At 37.1% G+C, this 22,290-nt stretch overlaps 1 protein-coding gene across 1 annotated transcript in view; it reads right to left on the reverse strand.

Moving 5' to 3' along the window:
• Positions 1 to 7,433: 7,433 nt before the first annotated feature.
• The window catches only part of LOC110588421 (disintegrin and metalloproteinase domain-containing protein 20-like), a 100,059-nt gene continuing 85,202 nt past the window's right edge, over positions 7,434 to 22,290 (reverse strand). Inside the window, exon 3 of the mRNA XM_021698749.1 lies at positions 7,434 to 8,050. Within this exon, the coding sequence (XP_021554424.1) occupies positions 7,434 to 8,050 (617 nt within the window). The remainder of the gene's footprint in view (positions 8,051 to 22,290) is intronic.

The raw sequence follows: 22,290 nt of genomic DNA on the forward strand, positions 1-22,290 counted from the left end.
GTTAATAATTGCAAATAGTGCCATGTTTATTGTGTAAGCCTATGAAGAACAGCACAATTAATTCCATAAATGCAACATTTGTTTAAAGTGAAGACTACAAGTTGTAAGTATTTGGGGTGGGTCTGGAATTTTCACATTATCTGTAATAAAGACAAGTGATTAAATTATTGAATGGCCATAAAGATCATATAAGTTAATATTTTAAAATCAAAACAATTGATATTATATCCATTCATACCAAATTCATATTTTATGCTCATTAGTCAGGAAAGCAACATTAATCATCACATTAAAAAAATGTTGTTAATTTAATTATATTGGTATCTTAGGCTGGTTTATAATTTATTAAACTTCTTTGGCTTTATAATCTGTAAGGACATAAATAAGAGTTAAAATTATTTTATTCTGTTAAATATTATTTTCCTTCCCAAGCAGTCTATATATAACTTCAGTTTAAGAAACCCTATGTACTGATTCAAAGGGACACATGTGCCCAGATGTTTATAGCAGCATTATCAACAGTAGTTAAATTATGGAAATAGCTCAAGTGTCCATCAACTGATGAATGGAAAAACAAGAGGTGGTATATATATATATATATATTAAATAAATATCAACTTATTAAATAAATATTTATTTAGGTATATATATATATACACACACACACACAATGGAATATTACTCAGGCCATCAAAAAGAATGAAATCTTGTCATTTGCAGTGACATGGATGGAGTTAGAGAGTATCGTGCAAAGTGAAATAAGTCAGTCAGAGAAAGACATACCACATGATCTCACTCATATGTGGAATTTAAGAAATGAAACAGACAAACACGGGGAAAAAATAAAGAGACAGGCAGAACATAAAACAGACTCTTAACTATAGAGAACAAACTGAGGGTTGTTGGAGGGGAGGTGGGCTGGGGATGGGCTAAATGGGTGATGGGCATTAAGGAAGGCACTTGTTGTGATGAGCACTGGGTGTTGTATGTAAGTGATGAATCACAAAATTGTATTCCTGAAACTAATATTACACTACATGTTAACTAACTGGAATTTAAATAAAAACTTAAAAAAATAAATAACTGCATAATTATAAATGCAATAAAACAGGTGGATAATACTATTGTTGAATTGTAATTTAGAAAGAGCTATCTAGTATCAGTATGAAGAATGGATTTGAAGATTATAAATCTAAAGGTAGAGAGGTCCAATAACACTCAGTTATAATATTCGTGGAAAGAGATGATAAGATGCTGAACTTTGAAAATTGCCATGTGCTAAAACTGGTGCATATAGAATTGAGGTATATTTAAGAAGATAAGATTTATAGAGTACTTAGTGATTGCTATTACATGAGGGATATGTGAATTATGGAGGATTCTTGGAAAACTTCTGGGTTTCTGCCTTGATCAACTTGATACGTAGCAAAATCTTTAACTTGTCACCCAGGTACCCCTAAATTTTCTATTAAACACTTTGTGTTGTTAACCCTGGAGGATCAACCTAGAACATACACATCTAGCCTTTCCCTAAATTTTTAAACACTAGTGTATTAGAAGTGAATTTCTGGGAAATAAAATAAAAATTACCATTTATAATAGGATATTAAAACATAAAATATGTAAGAATAAATGTAATAAATATGGGTATGTATCAGTACATTTAAAAATGCAACATGACACTGAGATGAATTAAAGAAGAACTAAATAAATGACAGAGATAGCCTATGTCTAGGGGTAGAATACTCAATATTGTTGCTATGCCAATTTTGATGAAATCTATAGATCAATAAAATTAGAATCAGAATCTCAAGAGGAATCTCTCTGTAGCAACTGACAAGCTAATTTTAAGTTTATATGAAATGTAAGTACCTAAAAAAATAAAAACATTTAAAAAAACAGAGTTGAAGACCATACATTATCTGATTTCAAGGCAATACAAATCTACAGTAAACAAAAAAAGGTGGTATTGGCTTCAGAAAATACATAGATGGGTAGACATAAATCACTGAAATTGAGAGTTTAGAAAGAAACCCACACATATATGCTCTGTTGAATTTCATAAATGTGACAAAGTAAATCAATTGGGAAATGACTGGTACCTACATGAATTATAAACAAACAGACTTTTGACAAATTTGATTTTGTAGAAATACTTTTGCTTTTCAAAACCCACAGTGAAGAAAATACTGGTAGAAAATATTTGCAAAATATGTATCTGACTGAGGAGCTGTATCCAGAATATATAAAAAAATTTACAACCCATTAATAAGAAGACAGTCTCAAAAAAGGAACATAATTTAAACAGACACTTCATAAAATAACATATATGTCCACTTGCCAGGTGTTGGGTGGTAAATTAGGGCAACAAGCCAAAATAAAAGTAAAAATTAAGCCTTTATTTATTTGACAGTGCCAACAAAAGGTGAAAGAAAAAAAATGTGTCTGCATTTTGACCTGCATTCAGGCTACTTAATTTGAATAGCAAATATGCACAATGTGATTAGTCCTGTATAAAAGCAATTTAAAATAAGAATATGATATCAGTATTGCATCACCAAAAATGGCTAACACTAAAAAGAATGGCAATATTAATTGCTACAAGAATGTGGAACAACCAACTCACACATAGCTTAATGGGAATTCAAAATGATATGGCTACTTTGGAAACTAGCTCAGTAATTTCTAATCATGTTAATGATTAACTCAGTGTATGTCTCAACTATGCAACTTTTTTTTTGTTTTTAGGTTTTTAAAAATTTATTTTTTAAAAGTTAACATGTGCATAAAAGGAAACTGAAAAACACAAGAAGCAAAGAACAAAGTCATCCATAATCACAAGCAGTTTACAGTTTGACTTCTAGGTCCCACGTGTGTATCTACATAAGTAAGTATTTTAATGTAATTAAGATTGTACAGTTATGTATTATGCTTTTTTATCACCATGAATATTTACCATTTCAAAGTCCCCAAACTTTGAGTATTTTGATAACCAAGAATACACTACACCAATTCCATCTGAAAGAAAAAAAAATGTAATCCTGCCTTTCTTGGCTACAAAAATTTCATAAAAGACAAAAATGGCAACAGGCCTCTAGATAAAGATATTGGCAGAGTTACAATTAAAATACCGCATTCCCTTAATGTTCAATTAAAACTGAGACAAAGTAAGAGTACACAACGTACAATGCTTCTAAAAAGAATTCATTATCCAATCTATACTGTTCAAATATTAGCAAGGAGGTACGTTTCCATTGAATCAATTTATTCCTATAGTACAGCCAAAGAGACGCACACACATTAACAGTTATCATTACAATGTAAATATGAACACATCCACATACATCTCTCCCTCTATACTTCCTTCTGCCCCTCTGCTGCCAACCTAGTAAAGTCCTGACATTTCTCAGAGACAGCTTAACAATTCCACGTCCAAGATGCTTCTTTCCTATCAATGATAATAAAAAGAAACTTATAAATTGGTTAATTCATTAGCTGTACATTTTATCATACATTGTCACCTCAGGACATCCAAAAAGCTTAGATGTTACAAAATAATGAAACTTGTCCACAACAAACACAGGTACTTAATAAAAACGTCCATACAGACCTATGGTTATAACCTACAACCGTCTTCTAGATGTGGAGATACTAGCAAAAAGCCCTTCCCTTCACCCCTCCTTTGCTCCCTCCACCATTTTAATGACTAAGTATAGGACTACATCTAGCTGTAAGAGGTGGATTAACAGACACTCCCAGAACAGTCTTTCCTAAAAACTAACAAAAGGGCATTCATAAAGGGATTATTTTACGACCTCTACTTTTAATATACTTCGGGCATTAGGACTTGTTTATCCTTTGACACACAGCAATATTAACTAAAATGCACATACGGAACTTTAAAGACTCACGGGCACAGAACCCTTCTCTCCTCACTTCATTCCCTGGCCCTGGCCCTGTCCCCGTCCCCCAGTGAACCCAGTGAACACTCAGCATACTCTCCAAGACATCAAGTTTAACAATTCCATTCCCCAAATACAGACATTCCTGTAAATTAACAATACCTAAAGGGTGTTGTTACTCTAATTCTCTACTTCCAACATGTTGTTCACTTTCAAACATCCAGAACACTAGATGTTTCAAGTAAGGACTTATTTAAAAATTTGCCCACTTCATATATAGTAGCACTGAAAGAACATTCTGGCCTAGAACCCTTCCTCTTCTCATCTCTTATCAACCTAGTGGAAAGTATAAGCATCTGTAATGCTTAGAGGGGATTTTAACAATTTCACTTCCTCTAGTTGTTTTCAGAATAGTCTTTCCTATGAATTTAAACATAAAGCGTACACAATGTATTAGTTTACTACTCTATTTTTGTCATACACTGGCAACCTCTTTAACATCTAGAAAGACTAGATGTTGTAAATTAGGACTCATTTGTCCTTTATATACACTATATACACAGCTAAGTAAAACAAAATGCAGATGTACAGGACAATGGTTAATCCTGCCTAACTATAAACATACTGGTATAAAGCCCTTTGCCCTTTCTTCTTCCTCCCTGAACCAGCACAAATATCATATAATGTGTACTGCTCTGAGAGGTGGTTTGATCACTTTGATCATTCCATTTTCAAAAGATAATATTTCATATGAATTTTAACAAAAGGATTATCTACAAAATGTGTTATTTTACTACCTCTACTTTTAACATACTTTGTGCACTTCTAAACATCTAGAAAGGCTAGATGTTTCAAATAAGGACTTAAGTTTGTCCACTATATACACAGTAGTGTTGAATAAACTACACACATGTAACAATGGGTTATATCTGAAAGTGTCTTCTGCATGGGAACATTCTAGTCTAGAACCCTTCATTTCTCACAACTCCTCTCTACCACCAACCCAGCGGATGAGTGCAGACAGGCACGTGTTACTTAGATGTGACTACAATGTCATCTCTAAAGGTCCTTTTCAGAAGACAGCCTTTCAATGAATTTTAACACAAAGTGTACAAAATGTGTTAGTTTACTAACTCTACTTTTGTCATACATTGGCAACCTCTTCAATATCTAGAGACTAGGTATTATAAAATTAGGACCTATTTGTCCAGTATATATACAATATATACAGTCAAGTTAAATGCACATAACATATAGGGCAATGGATAAGCTAAATTTCCTGGCATACACTAGCAAAGCATCTTTTGCAATTTCTTCCCTCCCACCTCCCTCAAACCACTGAACAAGTATATTGTTCAGAGAGGTGGTTTAGCAATTCCATTTCCAAAGATAGTATTTCCCATCAGTTTTTAAAAGCTATTTACAAGAAGCGTGACTCTACTACTTTAAAATACATCAAGCATCTCTAAATATCTAGAAAGACTAGATATTTCATATAAGTACTTGTCCACTATGTACACAACAGCACTGCTAAATAAAATTGCACACACCTAACAATGGGTATAATCTGAGGTACCTTCTAAATATGACCACCATTTTGGCCTAAACTATTCCCTCACTTCCTTCTCTCCACCACCAATCCAGTAGACAAGTATAGGCATGTGTAATGCTTAAAGGTGGTTGAACAAATTCATATCCAAAAGTCATTTACAGCAGAAAAGCTTTCCTTTGAAATTCAACACAATGTGTACAGAATGTGCTAATTTTACTACTTTGTCATACACTCGCAGCCTCTTTTAACATCTAGAGATTATATAACATCTAGATGTTGCAAAATTAGTAGGACTCACTTGGTCATTATATACACTATATACACAACAAAACAAAATGCACAGAACATACAAAAAAATGGTTTTGTCTGAAAAAGTGCAAAGCCTATTACCTTTTGCAATTCTTTCCCTTCCACCTCCTCCAAACCACTGAACAAAGATATATGACAGTATACCGCTCAGAGGTGGTTTAACAATTCCATCCCCAAGACAGTTACTTCCTAGAATTTTAGGAAAAAGATATTTACAAAGCGCTATTTTACTACCTCTACATTTAACATACGTTGGGCACTTCCAAACATCTAGACAGACTAGATGTTTTAAATAAGGACTTAATTTGTCCACTATATACACAGCAGTCTTGAATAAACTGCACACATGTAACAGTTATAATCTGAAAGTGTCTTCAAAATATGAACATTCTAGCCTAAGATGAACCCTTCTCTCCTCTTCTTCCTCCACCAACCCAGTGGGCTAGAATGCTCAAATTTTCATAAGACAATCTTTCTAGGAATTTTAACACAAAATGCACACAATGTATTAGTTTACTAATTCTATTTTTGTCATACACTGGCAACCTCTTTAACATCTAGAAAGACTAGATGTTGAAAATTAGGACTCATTTGTCCAGTATATACACTATATACATACACAGCTAAGGAAAACCAAATGCAGGAACATAAAGGACAATGGTTTATCTTCCCTCACTATAAACACACCGGCAGAGCTCTCTGCACTTCCTTCCCCTCCCTCCTCCTTTGAACCAGTGCACAAACACAATGTGTACTATTCAAAGAGGTGGTTTGGCCATTCCCCCCGAATTAAACAGCATTTCATATGAATGTTAAAAGATATTTACAAGAATGTCTTTTTACTACCTCTATTTTTAACATGTATCAGGCACTTCAGAACATCTAGAAAGACTAGCTATTTCAAAAAAGTACTTAGCATTGTCAACTATATATACAGTAGTTGAGGAAGAAAATGCACACACAAAACAATGGTTATATGAAAATGTCTTCTAAATATGACCAGTCTGGCACAGAACCTTCTTTTCTTCCTCCTCAAGGTCGTCTACTTCATGTTCTCTTACCCACTGAACAAACGTGGACGTGTGTCGCTCCTGATGTTGCTTCTAGAAGTGGTCTAACAATTCCATTTCCAAAGTCATTTCCAAAAGACATTACTTTTCTATGATTTTTTTTTAAAGATTTTATTTATTTATTTGAGAGAGAGAGGGAATGAGAGAGAGCAAGCACATGAGAGGGGGGAGGGTCAGAGGGAGAAGCAGACCCCCTGCCGAGCAGGGAACCTGATGCGGGACTGATCCCGGGACTCCAGGATCATGACCTGAGCCGAAGGCAGTCGCTTAACCGACTGAGCCACCCAGGTGCCCTCTATGATTTTTTTAAAAAGCAAATAGGCATTTACAAGACGTGTGATTTTCCTAACTCTACTTTATCATATGTCGGCAACCTCTTTACATCTAGAAGGCCTAGATGTGGCAAAAGTTTTCTTTCAAAAGGTTGGGGGGAAAGTTGAGAGCAGCTTTTTCATATTATATACACAGGCCTTCTAAAAACGTCCAGCAAATCTTCCCAAAGGGTGGTCTTCCTATTGGCCAAATGCGGTACGTAATTCTCCCATTTCGATCTTCCAACGTCAACGTCTGGTAGAACGAAGACCAACCGCCTATGGCCCGTTAGCCGTTCCGCCCGTCGTCGCCGGGGCTTCGCTCACCTTCCGGGCCCGTTAGGGCCTCTGTCCACTGTTCTCCAGAGAAGGTGAGGTTTTGTCCAATGGGGACGGATAGGTCATCCCAGGGCCCAGATCTGTGGGGCTCCAAGGCCCAAGGGTGGTCGAGCTTGCGTCCACGCAGACCCGCCTTCTCAGGCCCTCGGAGGCCCCAACAGCCGTCCGTAGCATTCGAGTGGCCGCCATTCTTCTCGCCCCGCCACACCCGACGTCCAAAGGCGCCGCGTGCCCGCTGGGGGGGCGGGGGCTGCGCGCAGGGCCCGCAGAGTTGGGCCAGGGGAGCGGGCAGCCGGCGAGGTCTGGGCTCCCAGATGCCGCCGCCATCGGCGCCAAGGTGGGAGTGGGGGTGGGGAGAGCCTCGCGGCTGCTTCACAGTCGGCGCCTGGCCGGTGGACGGCTGCGGCGAGGGCGCTGGGTCTCTGCGGGTCAGAGCCCGCGACCTGTCCCCGGGCCCCCCAGTGCACCCGCCGGCCTGAGGCCGGGGAGCCTGGAGGGCCCCGGGATAGACGGCCGCGCTGCGCTTCTCACCTCGCTCTCTGCCGGAACTGACTTCAGCAATGCAAACTTTATATATTTAATTAAGAGAAGGAAAACTTACATCTACAAAAGGATTTGCATGTGAATGTTCATAGCAATTTTATACATAGTAGACTGGATTTTGTGACTGTACTACAACTTGCTTATATCTTCTTCGGTTGATGGACATACTGCTTGTTCTAAAAGGATTTTTTTTTTTCATTTTGTAATTACTTGTCACTGGTATGTAGATAGACTGTTGATTGTTACAAAGTAAAATAATCAATTCCTCATTAATAAACTAGCAGAAACCACACCTTTAGAAATAGCCAAATTCCACTATTCGTTCTAGTTTTATAGATTCCTTGGGATTTTCTATGTAAAAATTCATGTGGTCTGTAAATAAAGTAGTTTTATTTCTTCAAAAACAAAAAACAAATTAGAAACAACAATAATATCAGTTTAAACTTTGTTTTGGGGAAAATTAGCATATTATTAGTCATGCTTTCTCAAATAATTTTGATTCTTTTTATTGCAAGTTTTTATTTAAATTCTAATTAACATATGTGGTAAAATTGGTTTCAGGTGTAGAATTTAATGATTCATCACTTACATATAACACCCAGTGCTCATCACAACTGCCCTCCTTAATACCCATCACACATCTAGCCCATCCCCTGCCCACTTCCTTCCATTAACCCTCAGTTTGTTCTCTATAGTTAAGAGTCCCTTATGGTTTGCTTCCCTCTCTCTCTCTTTTTCCCCTTCCCTATATTTACCTGGTTTATTTCTTAAATTCCACATATGAGTGAAATCATATGGTACTTGTCTTTCTCTGGCTGACTTATTTCACTTAGCATATGATTCATAGTCTCCTTTGCAACTAATACAGAGCTAAGTGATAAAGATTGTATTAGAGCTTTACAAATGTAAGGCTTCGATCTGGAAAAAAGAAAATAATATGGAATCTTATTCTGTAGTCATCAGTGATAGGAATGACATTTGGTTTTTGATGGTTAGTGGTGGTCGGTCAAATTTATGATACTGAAATATCCTTGATAAACCATCATCATATTCAATTTCACTGGAATAAAATTGGGTCCTGCTATTTAATATTTTTTTTTAAAGATTTTATTTATTTATCTGAGACAGAGAGAATGAGAGAGACAGAGAGCACATGAGAGGGGGGAGGGTCGGGGGGAGAAGCAGGCTCCCTGCCGAGCAGGGAGCCCGATGCGGGACTCGATCCAGGGACTCCAGGATCATGACCTGAGCCGAAGGCAGTCGCTTAACCAACTGAGCCACCCAGGCGCCCCCTGCTATTTAATATTTGGTGATGCCATGAGATGCAATTTATTCAGTAGGCCAGTTCTATTCCTTTGTTTATGCTGGCTTCATGGGCATGAGATCTATGTAGTAACACAAGGATCCCCTATCTGATTTGTGACCAGCTGTCACCATCTGAATTTTTAAATAGTTTTCTCTTTGAACATGTGTTTTGAAAGTGATGTGTGATGACAATAGTACATGCATGCAAGCAGAGGAGAAATGTGTAATATGCTTTTCTAGCATTGTTCCTTGTTTTCACATTCACACAGAATGTTTGCAACGCCCCCATTAGCACACAATCCAATGAACCAATGATGATTAGGGAGTTCAAGAAGACTCAAAATGAGTACAAGGCAAGCATGTTAAGCCTTACAACAGAGTAAATAAGATTGATGATGGCACTCCTGTGACTTCACTAAATTCATTTATCAGTTCTAGTAGTTTTTTGGTGGAGTCTTTAGGTTTTCTATATATAGTATCACGTCATCTGCAAATACTGAACACAACTAAAAGACAACCTGTTGAATGGGAGAAGATTTTGCAAATGACGTATCTGATAGAGAGTTAGTATCCAAAATATATAAATAACATAAATTCAAACCCCCAAAACAAATAATCCAATTAAAAAATAGGCAGAAAACATGAACTGACGTTTCTCCAAAGAAGACATAGAGATGGCCAACAGACACATGAAAAAATGCTCAGCATCACTCATCATCAGGGAAATGTAAATAAAAACCACAACGAACTATCACCTTACACCTGTCAGAATGGCTAAAATCAAAAACTCAAGAAACACGTGTCAATAAGATTGCAGAGAAAAAGGTACCCTTGTGCACTGTAGATGGGAATGCAAACTGGTTCATCACTGTGGAAAACAGTATGGAGGTGCCTCAAAAAATTAAAAGTAGAACTACCCTCAGGTGCCTGGGTGACTCAGTTGTTTAAGCATCTGGTTCTGGTTTTGGCTCAAGTCATGATCTCATGGGTCATGGGATTAAGCCCCAGGTAGGGCTCTGTGCTCAGCAAAGACTCTGCTTGAAAGATTCTCTTCTGTCCACCCCCCCCATGCACACTCGCTCTCCTCTCTCTCTCTCTCAAATAAGTAAATCTTTAAAAAAAAATAGAACTACTCTATGATCCAGAAATCACACTACTGGGTATTTACCCAAAGGATGTGAAAATACTAATTCAAAGTGATATATGCACCCTTATGTTTATTGCAGCATTATTTACAAAGGAAAGCTATGGGAACAGCCCAAGTATCCATTGATAGATGAATGGTAAGAAGTGATACATATATGTATAGATATACAATGGAATATTATTCAGCCATAAAAGAATGAAATCTTGCCATCTGCAACAACATGGATGGATCTATAGTATAATGCTAAGGAACATAAGCCAGTCAGAGAAAGACAAATGCCATATGATTTCACTCGTGTAGAATTTAAGAAACAAAACAAATGAACAAAGGAAAAAAGAGAGAGAAAGAGAAATAATAATAATAATAAAAAGACTCAACTGTAGAGAACAAACAGATGGTTGCCAGAGGGGTGGTGGGTGGAGAGATGGGTGAAATAAGTGAAGGGGATTAAGAGTACATTTATCTTGATGAGCATTAAGTAATATATGCAACTCTTGGATCATTATATTGTACCCTTGAAACTAATAGAACACTGTATGTTAACTACACTGGAATTAAAAATAAAAGAATATATACGAAATAACCTACAACCAACATTACTTAGGGTGAGAAATTTGAAGCTTTCCCACTAAGATGAAGTACAAAGCAAGCATGTCCCCTTTTACTCCTATTCAACATTGTGCTGGAAGTCCTAGCTAATGCAATAAGACAAGGAAAGGAAATAAACAGTATACAGGTTGTGAAGGAAGAAATAAAACTGTTTTTGTTCACAGATGACACGATTATCTATGTAGAAAATCCAGAAGAATCGGGGTGCCTGGGTGGTGCAGTCGGCTGAGTGTCTGACTCTTGGTTTCAGCTCTGGTCTTGATCTCAGAGTCCCCAGGTCATGATCATGGAACCTGGGGTTGGGCTCCATTCTCAGAGCCAACTCTCCTTGAGATTCTCTCTCTCTCTCCCTCTGTCCCTCCCACTCATGCTCTCACTCTCTTTCTCAAATAAATAAATAAATAAATCTTAAAAAAAAAAAAAAAAAGAAAATCCAGAAGAATCAACAATAGCAACGAGTTTAAGATATAGGTGAATATACAAAAGTCAATTACTTTCTTAAATACTGGTAATGAACAAGTATAATTTGACATTAAAATCATAATACCATTTATATTACCACACTCCAAAATGAAATACATATAGAATTAACTAAATATGTGCAATATTTATTTGAGGAAAAACTACAAAACTCTGATGAACAAAATTAAAGAAGAAATAAACGGAAAAATATTCCGTGTTAATGGATAGGAAGAGTCAATGTTGTCAGGATGTTCGTGCTCATCAACTTGATTTCTAGGTTCTTTACAATTCCAAAGAAAATCCTATCAAGTTATTTTGTGAATTTTGACACACTTACTCTAAGTTTATATGGAGAGGTAAAAGAGCTAAAATAGCCAACACAATACTGAAGCAGAAGAATAAAGTGGAGGACTAACACTACACAACTTCAAGACTTACCATAAAGCTACAGTAATCAAGATAGTGTGTCATTAGACAAATAGGTCAATAAAACAGAAGAGAGAGCTCAGCAATGGATCCACATAAATATACTTAACTGATCTTTGACAAATGAGGCAAATGAATAAGATAGAGAGATGATAGATTTTTCAATAATGGTGCTGGAACAACTGGACATCCAAGTGCAAAAAAAAAAAAATCTAGACACAGACTTTACACCCCAAATTAATCCAAAATCAAAGAACTGAAGGTCAAATGGAAGTCTAAAAAATAATTAAAAAAAAACCTCCTAGAGGATAACACAGGAGACAATCTACATAAATTTATGTTTAGGGATGACCTTTTGGATACTGAAGTCACTATTCATGGAAGCAAAAATTGATAAGGTAGAATTTTTCCTTTTTTTCTAAAGATTTTATTTATTTATTTGACAGAGACACAGCGAGAGAGGGAACATAAGCAGGGGGGAATGGAAGAGGGAGAAGCAGGCCTCCCGCAGAGCAGGGAGCCTGATGCGGGCCTCGATCCCAGGACCCTGGGATCATGACCTGAGCTGAAGGCAGACACTTAACTACTGAGCTACACAGGCGCCCCGTTAAGGTGGAATTTTTAAATTAAAGAGTTCTGCTCTATGAAAGACTATGCAAAAGAATAAAAAGACAATCCCACAGACTGGGAGAAAATATTTGCAAAAGACTTATCTGTTAAAGGGCTGTTATCCAAAATATATGAAAAATTCTTAAGACTCAGTAATAATAACAACTCACAGACAAGCCATTTGAAAGATGGGCTAAACACCTTAACAGATGCCTCACTAAAGAAATATGCAGATGGCCAATAAGAGTTTAAAAAGATGCTGCACATCGTAAGTCATCAGGGAAATAACACTATGAACCTATTAGAATTGCCAGATTCTGGAGAACAAACAAGACCAAATGCTGGTGAAGATGTGAAGCAACAAGAACTCTCACTCATTGCTGATGGAAATGCAAAATGGTACAGCCACTTTGAAAGACAGTTTTGTGGTTTCTTATAAAACCAAACATACTCTGATCATATGATCCAGCAATCACACTATTTGGTATTTATCCAAAGGAGTTGAAAACTTATGTTTACACAGAAATCTTCATCCAGATGTTTATGGCAGCTTTATTCATCAAGGCCAAAACTTAGAAGTGACCGAGATGTTCTTTAGGAGGTGAATAAATAAATAAATAGTGGTGCATCCAGACAAAGCAATATTATTCACCACTGAAAAGAAATAAGCTATCAAGTTGTGAAAAGACATGGAGGAAACTTAAATGCATATTGCTAAATTAGTCAATCTTAAAAGGCTACATACTGTATAGTTTTACTATAAGACAATCAGGAAAAGGCAAAACTACGGAGACACTAAAAAATTTAGTGATTTTCACTTTGGGAAAGGGAGGGATAAGTAGGTAGAACATAGAAGATTTTTAGGGAAGTGAGACTATTCTGTATGATACTAAAATGGTGGCTACATCTCATTAAACATTTGTCCAAACCCCCCAAAATGTACAACACCAACAATAAACCAAATGTAAATTCTGGATTTGGGATGATAATGTGTCAGTGTAAGTTCAGCAGTTGTAACAAATGTACCACTCTGGTAGGGAATATCAATTATGGAGACTATGCATGTGTAGGGGGCAGGGGGTATACAGGAAATCTGTATCTTTTCCTCAATTTTGTTGTGAATTAAAAGCTGCTAAAAAAGTCTATTAAAATTCATGTTAATCTTTTGCATTTTAATTCTTATTTAGAGTGACATTATAGCAAATAAAAAACAAGATGAGAAGTTGAGAAAGACAACAGAAGAAGGAAAAGGCTTTATATTTCAGTATCTTTGGTGGTACTTCTTTCTGTACCTTTTGAACAAGGGGCCCAAATACTTATTTTACATTCGAACCTGACAATTTCATTTCCAGCCCTGGTTTTGGGAGCTATTCTTGGAAATGTAAACTTAGGTTTATTTTTCCAGTCTTTACAAAGATTCTGAGAAGTATCCAAAATTCTTTAATTAACCCCATTCACTTAAAAATTAATAGAGGGCACTCACTTGTTTTGGCACCTAAGAACTCTCATTACATACATAAAAATAAAATAAAAATCTGATATACATAATATACACTTTAAATTCTAAGAATATGGGAGAATTTTGGAAAAAAAGATATAAAATGTTTTGGTTATTAGTTTCAAATAAAACGAAGGGAGAATATTCTAGTTATTAATTAAACTTAATTTTCATTTCTTCAACACTCATTATGACACCCTGAAATTAATGTAACCTCATATAAACATGCAAAAGACTCACAGTTATAATTTTAACAACATATTAGAACACTGCCATTAGAAATTATTTTGGGGGGCTCCTGGGTGGCCCAGTTGGTTAAGCGACTGCCTTCGGCTCAGGTCATGATCCCGGAGTCCGGGGATCGAGTCCCACATCAGGCTCCCTGCTTGGCGGGGAGTCTGCTTCTCCCTCTAACCCTACCCCCTCTTGCGCTCTCTCTCTCACTCTCTCTCTAATAAATAAATTTAAAAAATCTTAAAAAAAAATTTTTTTTTGCAGAATGCTTTTATAAAATTGCTATTTCTAAATCAATTATTTCTCTTTTTCTAATTCTTTCAAATATCCCCTTGTGGAATGCTAATGTTTGGCAGTGTTCTCCTATTAAAATGTTAGCATTATAACTCTCTAAACCTTTATTATCTGTTGCCTTTAATGAAATGATGGCATTATCTTTGTAAGAATTAGTAGGGAAAGTGAAATAAAATAATAATTTTTGGCTTTGTCTAAACTATGCATTGTATTTATCTCATATGCTATAAGTCTATAAAAAACCACTATTCTCTGCTCTCATTTGTCCAGAGAGAGCTAAAGATTTAGAGGAAACAAACAAACATAAAAATCCTTCCATAGACTTTTTACAAATTTGCCATCAGATAATTCAGTATATTCTCTGCTAGATTGAAAGAGACTGAAAGTATTTAATAAATCTAACAAATGACAAAAACACAGACTAGTCAGTGCTATCTATACCTTGCCATCATAGTTACTTTAAAAGTGTATTTTCTGGGGAGGAGCAAGATGGCAGAAGAGTAGGAGACCTAAATTTTGTCTGGTCCCAGGAATTCAGCTAGGTAGTTATCAAACCATTCAAAACACCTACAAACTCAGCAGGAGATCAAAGAAAAGAATAGCAACAATTCTATGAACAGAAAAGTGACCACTTTCTGGGAGGAAGGACGTGTGGAGAAGTGAATCCGAGGTGATATTTGGGAAGATAGACTGATATTTGGGAAGATAGACCATGGGGGTAAGGAGCCTCCATCAGCTGGCTACCATAAAGCAATAGAGCAGTGGAGCACAAAATCGGAAATTTTAGAAGTCTGTGCCACTGAGGGATGTCACTACAGTGGTTAAGCAGGGGTGGGTGTAAGGGGGGGTGGAACACTCCCTGGGACAGTGTAGTCTCAGGACCCTTGGGGTCACAGAAAGACCGGCAGTACGGGAGTGTGGCAGAGCTCCCAGGTATCAGAGCGGGGAAGCCGGCTACAAAGACAGAGCCGAGGAGTGGGGTCTCAGCTTGGGGTTGCCATAACTGTGATCCATGGTACAATCAGGCCACTGCTGTTCAAGCTGGGACCCAACAAGCTGTAGAAATGGTGAGACTCCCTTTTCTTCCCCCGGAAGGAGTGGCATGGGAGCATACTGCAGGAATCTGCTGGGTTTGGAGACTCCAAACGGTGTCATGTGCCAGAGATAGAAATGCAAAAAAAAAAAAAAAAAAAAAAAAAAAAAAAGAAAAGAAATGCGTGGTCACAAGCCAGTGAGCACAGAGTGAGGCCAGAGACCAGGGAGACAGGAGTGATTTACTGCTTTTCTCTGAGGGCTCACTGAGGAGTGGGGCCCTGAGCTCTCAGCTCCTCTGGGGCCAGACATTGGGAGGCCACCATTTTCATTCTCATCCTCTAAAGCTGTACAGAAAGCTTTCAGGGAACAAAAGCTACCAATGAGCAAACCCAAACAGATTACTTAGCCTGGCCCCGGCAAGGGCAGTGCAATTCCACCTCCAGCAAGACTTGAGAATCACTGCAACAGGCCCCTCCCCCAGAAGATCAGCAAGAACATCCAGCCAAGACCAAGTTTACCAATCAATGAGAACTGCAAAACTCCAGCACTAGGGGAATACAGCACATAGAATTCATGGCTTTTTCCCCATGATTCTTTAGTCTTTCAAAGTTAATTTTTAAAATTTTCTTTTTCTATGTTTTTAGTTGAATTTTTCTTCTTTCCTTTTTCAAGGAACATCTTATCAATTCCTTTATTAAATTTTTTTAAATTTTCATTTTTACAGTCATATTCTATGCCTTCATTGTATTTAACCTTATTTTTTGTATATATATGTTTTTCTTTCTTTAAAATTTTGGGATACCGTTTCTTCTAGCAGACCAAAATATACCCTAAATCTAGTGTTAGCTTTGTTCTAGTCTGCTGCCTGATCACATTCTCTCCTTTTTTTTTTTTTAAATATTTCTTTGTTCTTTTTTCAACCAACTTCTTATCAATTCCTTTTTTTAATTTTAATCTTTACAGTCATATTCCATCCCTTCATTGTATTTACCCTTATTTTTGTATGTATATAAGTTTCTCTTTTTTTAAAATTATGGGAGGCAGTTTCTTCTAACAGACCAAATACACCCAAAATCTAGTGTGTGGCTCTGTTTTATTTACCAGTCTGGACATATTCTTTTTTTTTTTTTCCTTTCTTTTAGCCCTGGTTTTGGATCTCTTCTGGTTTGTTTAGTGTATAATTTTCTGGGGTCATTGTTACCCTTTCAGCATTTTGTTCTCTCATTCTTCTATTCTTCTCTGAACAAAATGACAAGATGGAAAAACTCACCTCAAAAAAAAAGAACAAGAGGCCGTACCAACTGCCAGGGATCTAATCAATACAGACATTAGTAAGATGTCGGAACTAGAGTTCAGAATGATGATTATAAAGATACTAGCTGGGTTTGGAAAAAAGCAAAGAAGATACTAGAAAATCCCTTTCTGGAGAAATAAAAGAACTAAAATCTAACCAATTTGAAATAAAAAAGGCCATTAATGAAGTGCAATAAAAAATGGAGGCTCTAACTGCTAGGATAAATGAGGCAGAAGAGAGAATTAGTATTGAAGACCAAATGATGGAGAATAAAGAAGCTGAGAAAGAGAGAGATAAACAACTACAGGATCATGAGGGGAGAATTTGAGAGACAAGTGAAACCATAAGATGAAACAATATTAGAATAATTGGGATCCCAGAAGAAGAAAAAAGAGAGAGAGAGGCAGAAGGTATATTGAGTAAATTATAGCAGAGAACATCCCTAATTTGGGGAAAGAAACAGGCATCAAAATTCAGGAGGCACAAGAACCTCCCTCAAAATCAATAAAAATAGGTCAACATCCTGACATCTAATAGTAAAATTTACAAGTCTCAGAGACAAAGAGAAAATCCTGAAAGCAGCTCGGGACAAGAGATCTGTAACCCACAATGGTAGAAACATTAGATTGGCAGCAGACCTATCCACAGAGACCTGGCAGGCCAGAAAGGACTGGCATGATATATGCAGGGCACTAGATGACAAAAATATGCAGCCAAGAATACTATATCCAGCTAGGCTGTCACTGAATATAGAAGGACAGATAAAAAGCTTCCAGGACAAACAAAAACTAGAAGAATTTGTGAACACCAAACCAGCTCTACAAGAAATCTTGAAAGGGGTCCTCTAAGCAAAGAGAGAGCCTAAAAGTAACATAGACCAGAAAGAAACAGAGACAATATACAGTAACAGTCACCTTACAGACAATACAATGGCACTAAATTCACATCTTTCAATGGTTACCCTGAATGTAAATAGGCTAAATGCCCCAATCAAAAGACAGGGTATCAGATTGGATAAGAAAACAAGACCCATTGATATGCTGTCTGCAAGAGACTCATGTTAGACCCAAAGACACCTCCAGATTGAAAGTGAGGGGATGGAAAACCATTTACCATGCTAATGGACATCGAAAGAAAGCTGGGGTGGCAATCCTTATATCAGACAAATTAGATTTTAAACCAAAGACTGTAATAAGAGATGAGGAAGGACATTACATCATTCTTAATTGGTCTATCCAACAAGATTTACAATTTACAATTGTAAATATCTATGCCCCTAACATGGGAGCAGCCAATTATATAAGCCAATTGATAGCAAAATCAAAGATATACATTGACAATAATACAATAATGGGAGGGGACTTTAACACCCCCCTCACTGAAATGGACAGATCCTGGAAGCAAAAGATCAACAAGGAAATACAGGCTTTAAATGACACACTGGACCAGATGGACTTCACAGATATATTCAGAACATTCTATCCCAAAACAACAGAATACACATTCTTCTCCAGTGCAAATGGAACCTTCTCCAGAATAGATCACAGCCTCACAAATAGGTCTCAACCAGTACCAAAAGATTGGGATCATTCCCTGCGTATTTTTGGGAACACAATGCTTTGAAACTAGAACTCAATCACAAGAGGAAAGTCGGAAAGAACTCAAATACATGGAGGCTAAAAGCATCCTACTAAGGAATGAATGGGTCAACCGGGAAATTAAAGAATATTTAAAAAAATTCATGGAAACCAATGAAAATGAAAACACAACTGTTCAAAATCTTTGGGATGCAGCAAAGGCAGTCCTAAGAAGAAAGTATACAGCAATACAAGCCTTTCTCAAGAGACAAGAAAAGTCTCAAATACAAAACCTAACCCTACATCTAAAGGAGCTAGAGAAAGAATAGCAAATAAACCCACTAAACCCAGCAGGAGAAGAGAAATAACAAAGATCAGAGCAGAAACCAATGAAATAGAAACCAGAAGGACAGTAGAACAGATCAGCAAAACTAGGAGTTGGTTCTTTGAATGAATATGATTGAGAAACCACTGGCCAGACTTATCTAAAGAAAAGAGAAAGGATCCAAATAAATAAAATCACAAATGAAAGAGGAGAGATCACAACCGACACCAAAAAAATACAAACAATTATAAGAACATATTATGAGCAACTATATGCCAGCAAATTACACAGTCTGGAAGAAATGGATGCATACAACACTAGAGACGTATAAACTACTAAAACTGAACAAGGAAGAAATAGAAAACCTGAACAGACCCATAACCAGTAAGGAAATTGAAGCAGTAATTAAAAATCTCCCAATAAACAAGAGCCCAGGGCCAGATGGCTTCCCAGGGGAATTCTACCAAACATTTAAAGAAGAATTAATACCTATACTTCTGAAACTGTTTCAAAAAATAGAAATGGAAGGAAAACTTCCAAACTCATTTTATGAGGCCAGCATTATCTTGATCCCAAAAACCAGACAAGGACCCCATCAAAAAGGAGAATTACAGGCCAATATCCCTGAAGAACATGGTTGCAAAAATTCTCACCAAAGTACTAGCCAATAGGATCCAATAGTACATTAAAAGGATTATTCATCACGACCAAGTGGGATTTATCCCTGGGCTGCAAGGTTAGTTCAACATCCACAAATCAATCAACGTGATACAATACATTAAAAAAAGAAAGAACAAGAACCATATGATCCTCTCAATAGATGCAGAAAAAGCATTTGACAAAGTACAACATCCTTTCTTGATCAAAATTCTTCACAGTGTAGGGATAGAGGGTACATAACTCAATATCATAAAAGCCATCTATGAAAAACCCACAGCGAATATCATTCTCAATGGGAAAAAACTGAGAGCTTTCTCCTAAGGTCTGGAAAGTGGCAGGGATGTCCACTATCACCACTGCTATTCAACATAGTACTAGAAGTCCTGGCCTCAGCAGTCAGACAACAAAAAGAAATAAAGGCATCCAAATTGGCAAAGAAGAAGTCAAACTCTCACTCTTTGCAGATGATATGATACTTTGTGTAGAAAACCCAAAAGACTCTACCCCAAAACTGCTAGAACTCATACAGGAATTTAGTAAAGTGGAGGGTATAAAATCAATGCACAGAAATCAGTGGCATTCCTATACACCAACAACAAGACAGAAGAAAGAGAAATTAAGGAGTCAATACCATTTACAATTGCACCCAAAACCATAAGATACCTAGGAATAAATCTAACCAAAGAGGCAAAGCATCTGTACTCTGAAAACTATAGAACACTCATGAAAGAAATTGAGGAAGACACAAAGAAATGGAAAAACGTTCCATGCTCAGGGATTGGAAGAACAACTATTGTGAAAATGTCTATGCTACCTAGAGCAATCTACACATTTAATGCAATCCCTACCAAAATACCATCAACTTTTTTCAAAGAAATGGAATAGATAATCCTAAAATTTGTATGGAACCAGAAAAGACCCCGCATAGCCAGAGGAATGTTGAAAAAGAAAAGCAAAGTTGGTGGCCTCACAATTCTGGACCTCGAGATCCTTTTTATTTATTTATTTATTTGACAGAGAGAGGGAACACAAGCAGGGGGAGGGTCAGAGGGAGAGGCAGGCTTCTCGCTGAGCAGGGAGCCCGATGCGGGGCTCAATCCCAGGACCCTGGGATCATGACCTGAGCCGAAGGCAGGTGCTTAACCGACTGAGACACCCAGGTGCCCCTGGACTTCGAGATCTTAATAGCTATAATCATCAAGACAGTATGTTACTGACACAAAAACAGACATATATATCAATGGAACAGAAGAGAAAGCCCAGAAATGGACCCTCAACTCTATGGTCAACTAATCTTTGACAAAGCAGGAAAGAATGTCCAAAGGATAAAAGACAGTCTCTTCAACAAATGGTGTTGGGAAAATTGGACAACCACATGCAGAAGAATAGGCCATTTCCTTACACCACACACAAAAATAGACTCAAAATGGATGAAAGACCTAAATGTGAGACAGGAATCCACCAAAATCCTAGAGGAGAACACAGGCAGCAACCTCTTTGACCTCAGCCATGGCAACTTCTTCCTAGACACATTGCCAAAGGCAAGGGAAGCTAGGGCAAAAATGAACTATTGGGACTCCATCAAGATAAAAAGCTTTTGCACAGCAAAGGAAACAGTCAACAAAACCAAAAGACAACAGACAGAATGGGAGAAGATATTTGCAAATCACATATCGGATAAAGGGGTCGTATCCAAAATCTATAAAGAACTTACCAAACTCAACACCCAAAGAACAACTAATCCAATCAAGAAATAGGCAGAAGACATGAACAGACATTTCTGCAAAGAAATCATCCAAATGGCCAACAGAGACATGAAAAAGTGCTCAACATCACTTGGCATTAGGGAAATCCACATCAAAACCTCAATGAGATACCACTTCACACCACTCAAATGGCTAAAATTAACAAGTCAGGAAATGACAGATGTTGGCGAGGGTGTGGAGAAAAGGAAACTCTCCTACACTGTTGGTGGGAATGCAAGCTGGTGCAATCACTCTGGAAAACAGCATGGAGGTTTCTCAAAAAGTTAAAAATAGAGCTACCCTATGACCAGGAATTGCACTACTGGGTGTTTATCCCAAAGATACAAATGTAGGGATCCGAAGGGGTACGTGCACCCCAATGTTTATAGCAGCAGTGTCCACAATAGCCAAACTATGGATAGAGCCTAGATGTTCATCAATAGATGAATGGATAAAGATGATGTGGTGTATATATACAATGGAATATTATGCAGTCATCAAAAAAAATGAAATCTTGCCATTAGCAATGTCATGGATGGAACTAGACTGTATTATGCTAAGCAAAATAACTCAATCAGAGAAAAACATGTATCATATGATCTCACTGATATGAGGAATTTGAGAAACAAGACAGAGGATCATAGGGGAAGGGAGGGAAAAACGAAACAAGATGAAATCAGAGAGAGAGACAAATTTTTGAGTCTCTTAATCTCAGGAAACAAACTGAGGGTTGCTGGAGTAGTGGGGGTGGGAGGGATGGGGCGTCTAAGTGATGGACGTTGGGGAGGGTATGTGCTATGGTGAGCACTGTGAATTGTGTAAGACTGATGAATCACAGATCTGTACCCCTAAAACAAATAATACATTATATGTTAATAAAAAAAATTTAAAAAAGAAAAGAAGTGTATTTTCTTGTTTCAATAGTGATTTCAAAATCAAATTTATAGTGAAGTGGCTTATTTTAGAGTCTCTTTTCACTGTGAGCAGCATTCCTGTAAATTATTTATACTTAATAAAACTTGATTATTGAGATTCTTGTATTTT

Source organism: Neomonachus schauinslandi, chromosome 2, assembly GCF_002201575.2.
Source record: "Neomonachus schauinslandi chromosome 2, ASM220157v2, whole genome shotgun sequence".
NCBI lineage: Eukaryota > Metazoa > Chordata > Mammalia > Carnivora > Phocidae > Neomonachus > Neomonachus schauinslandi.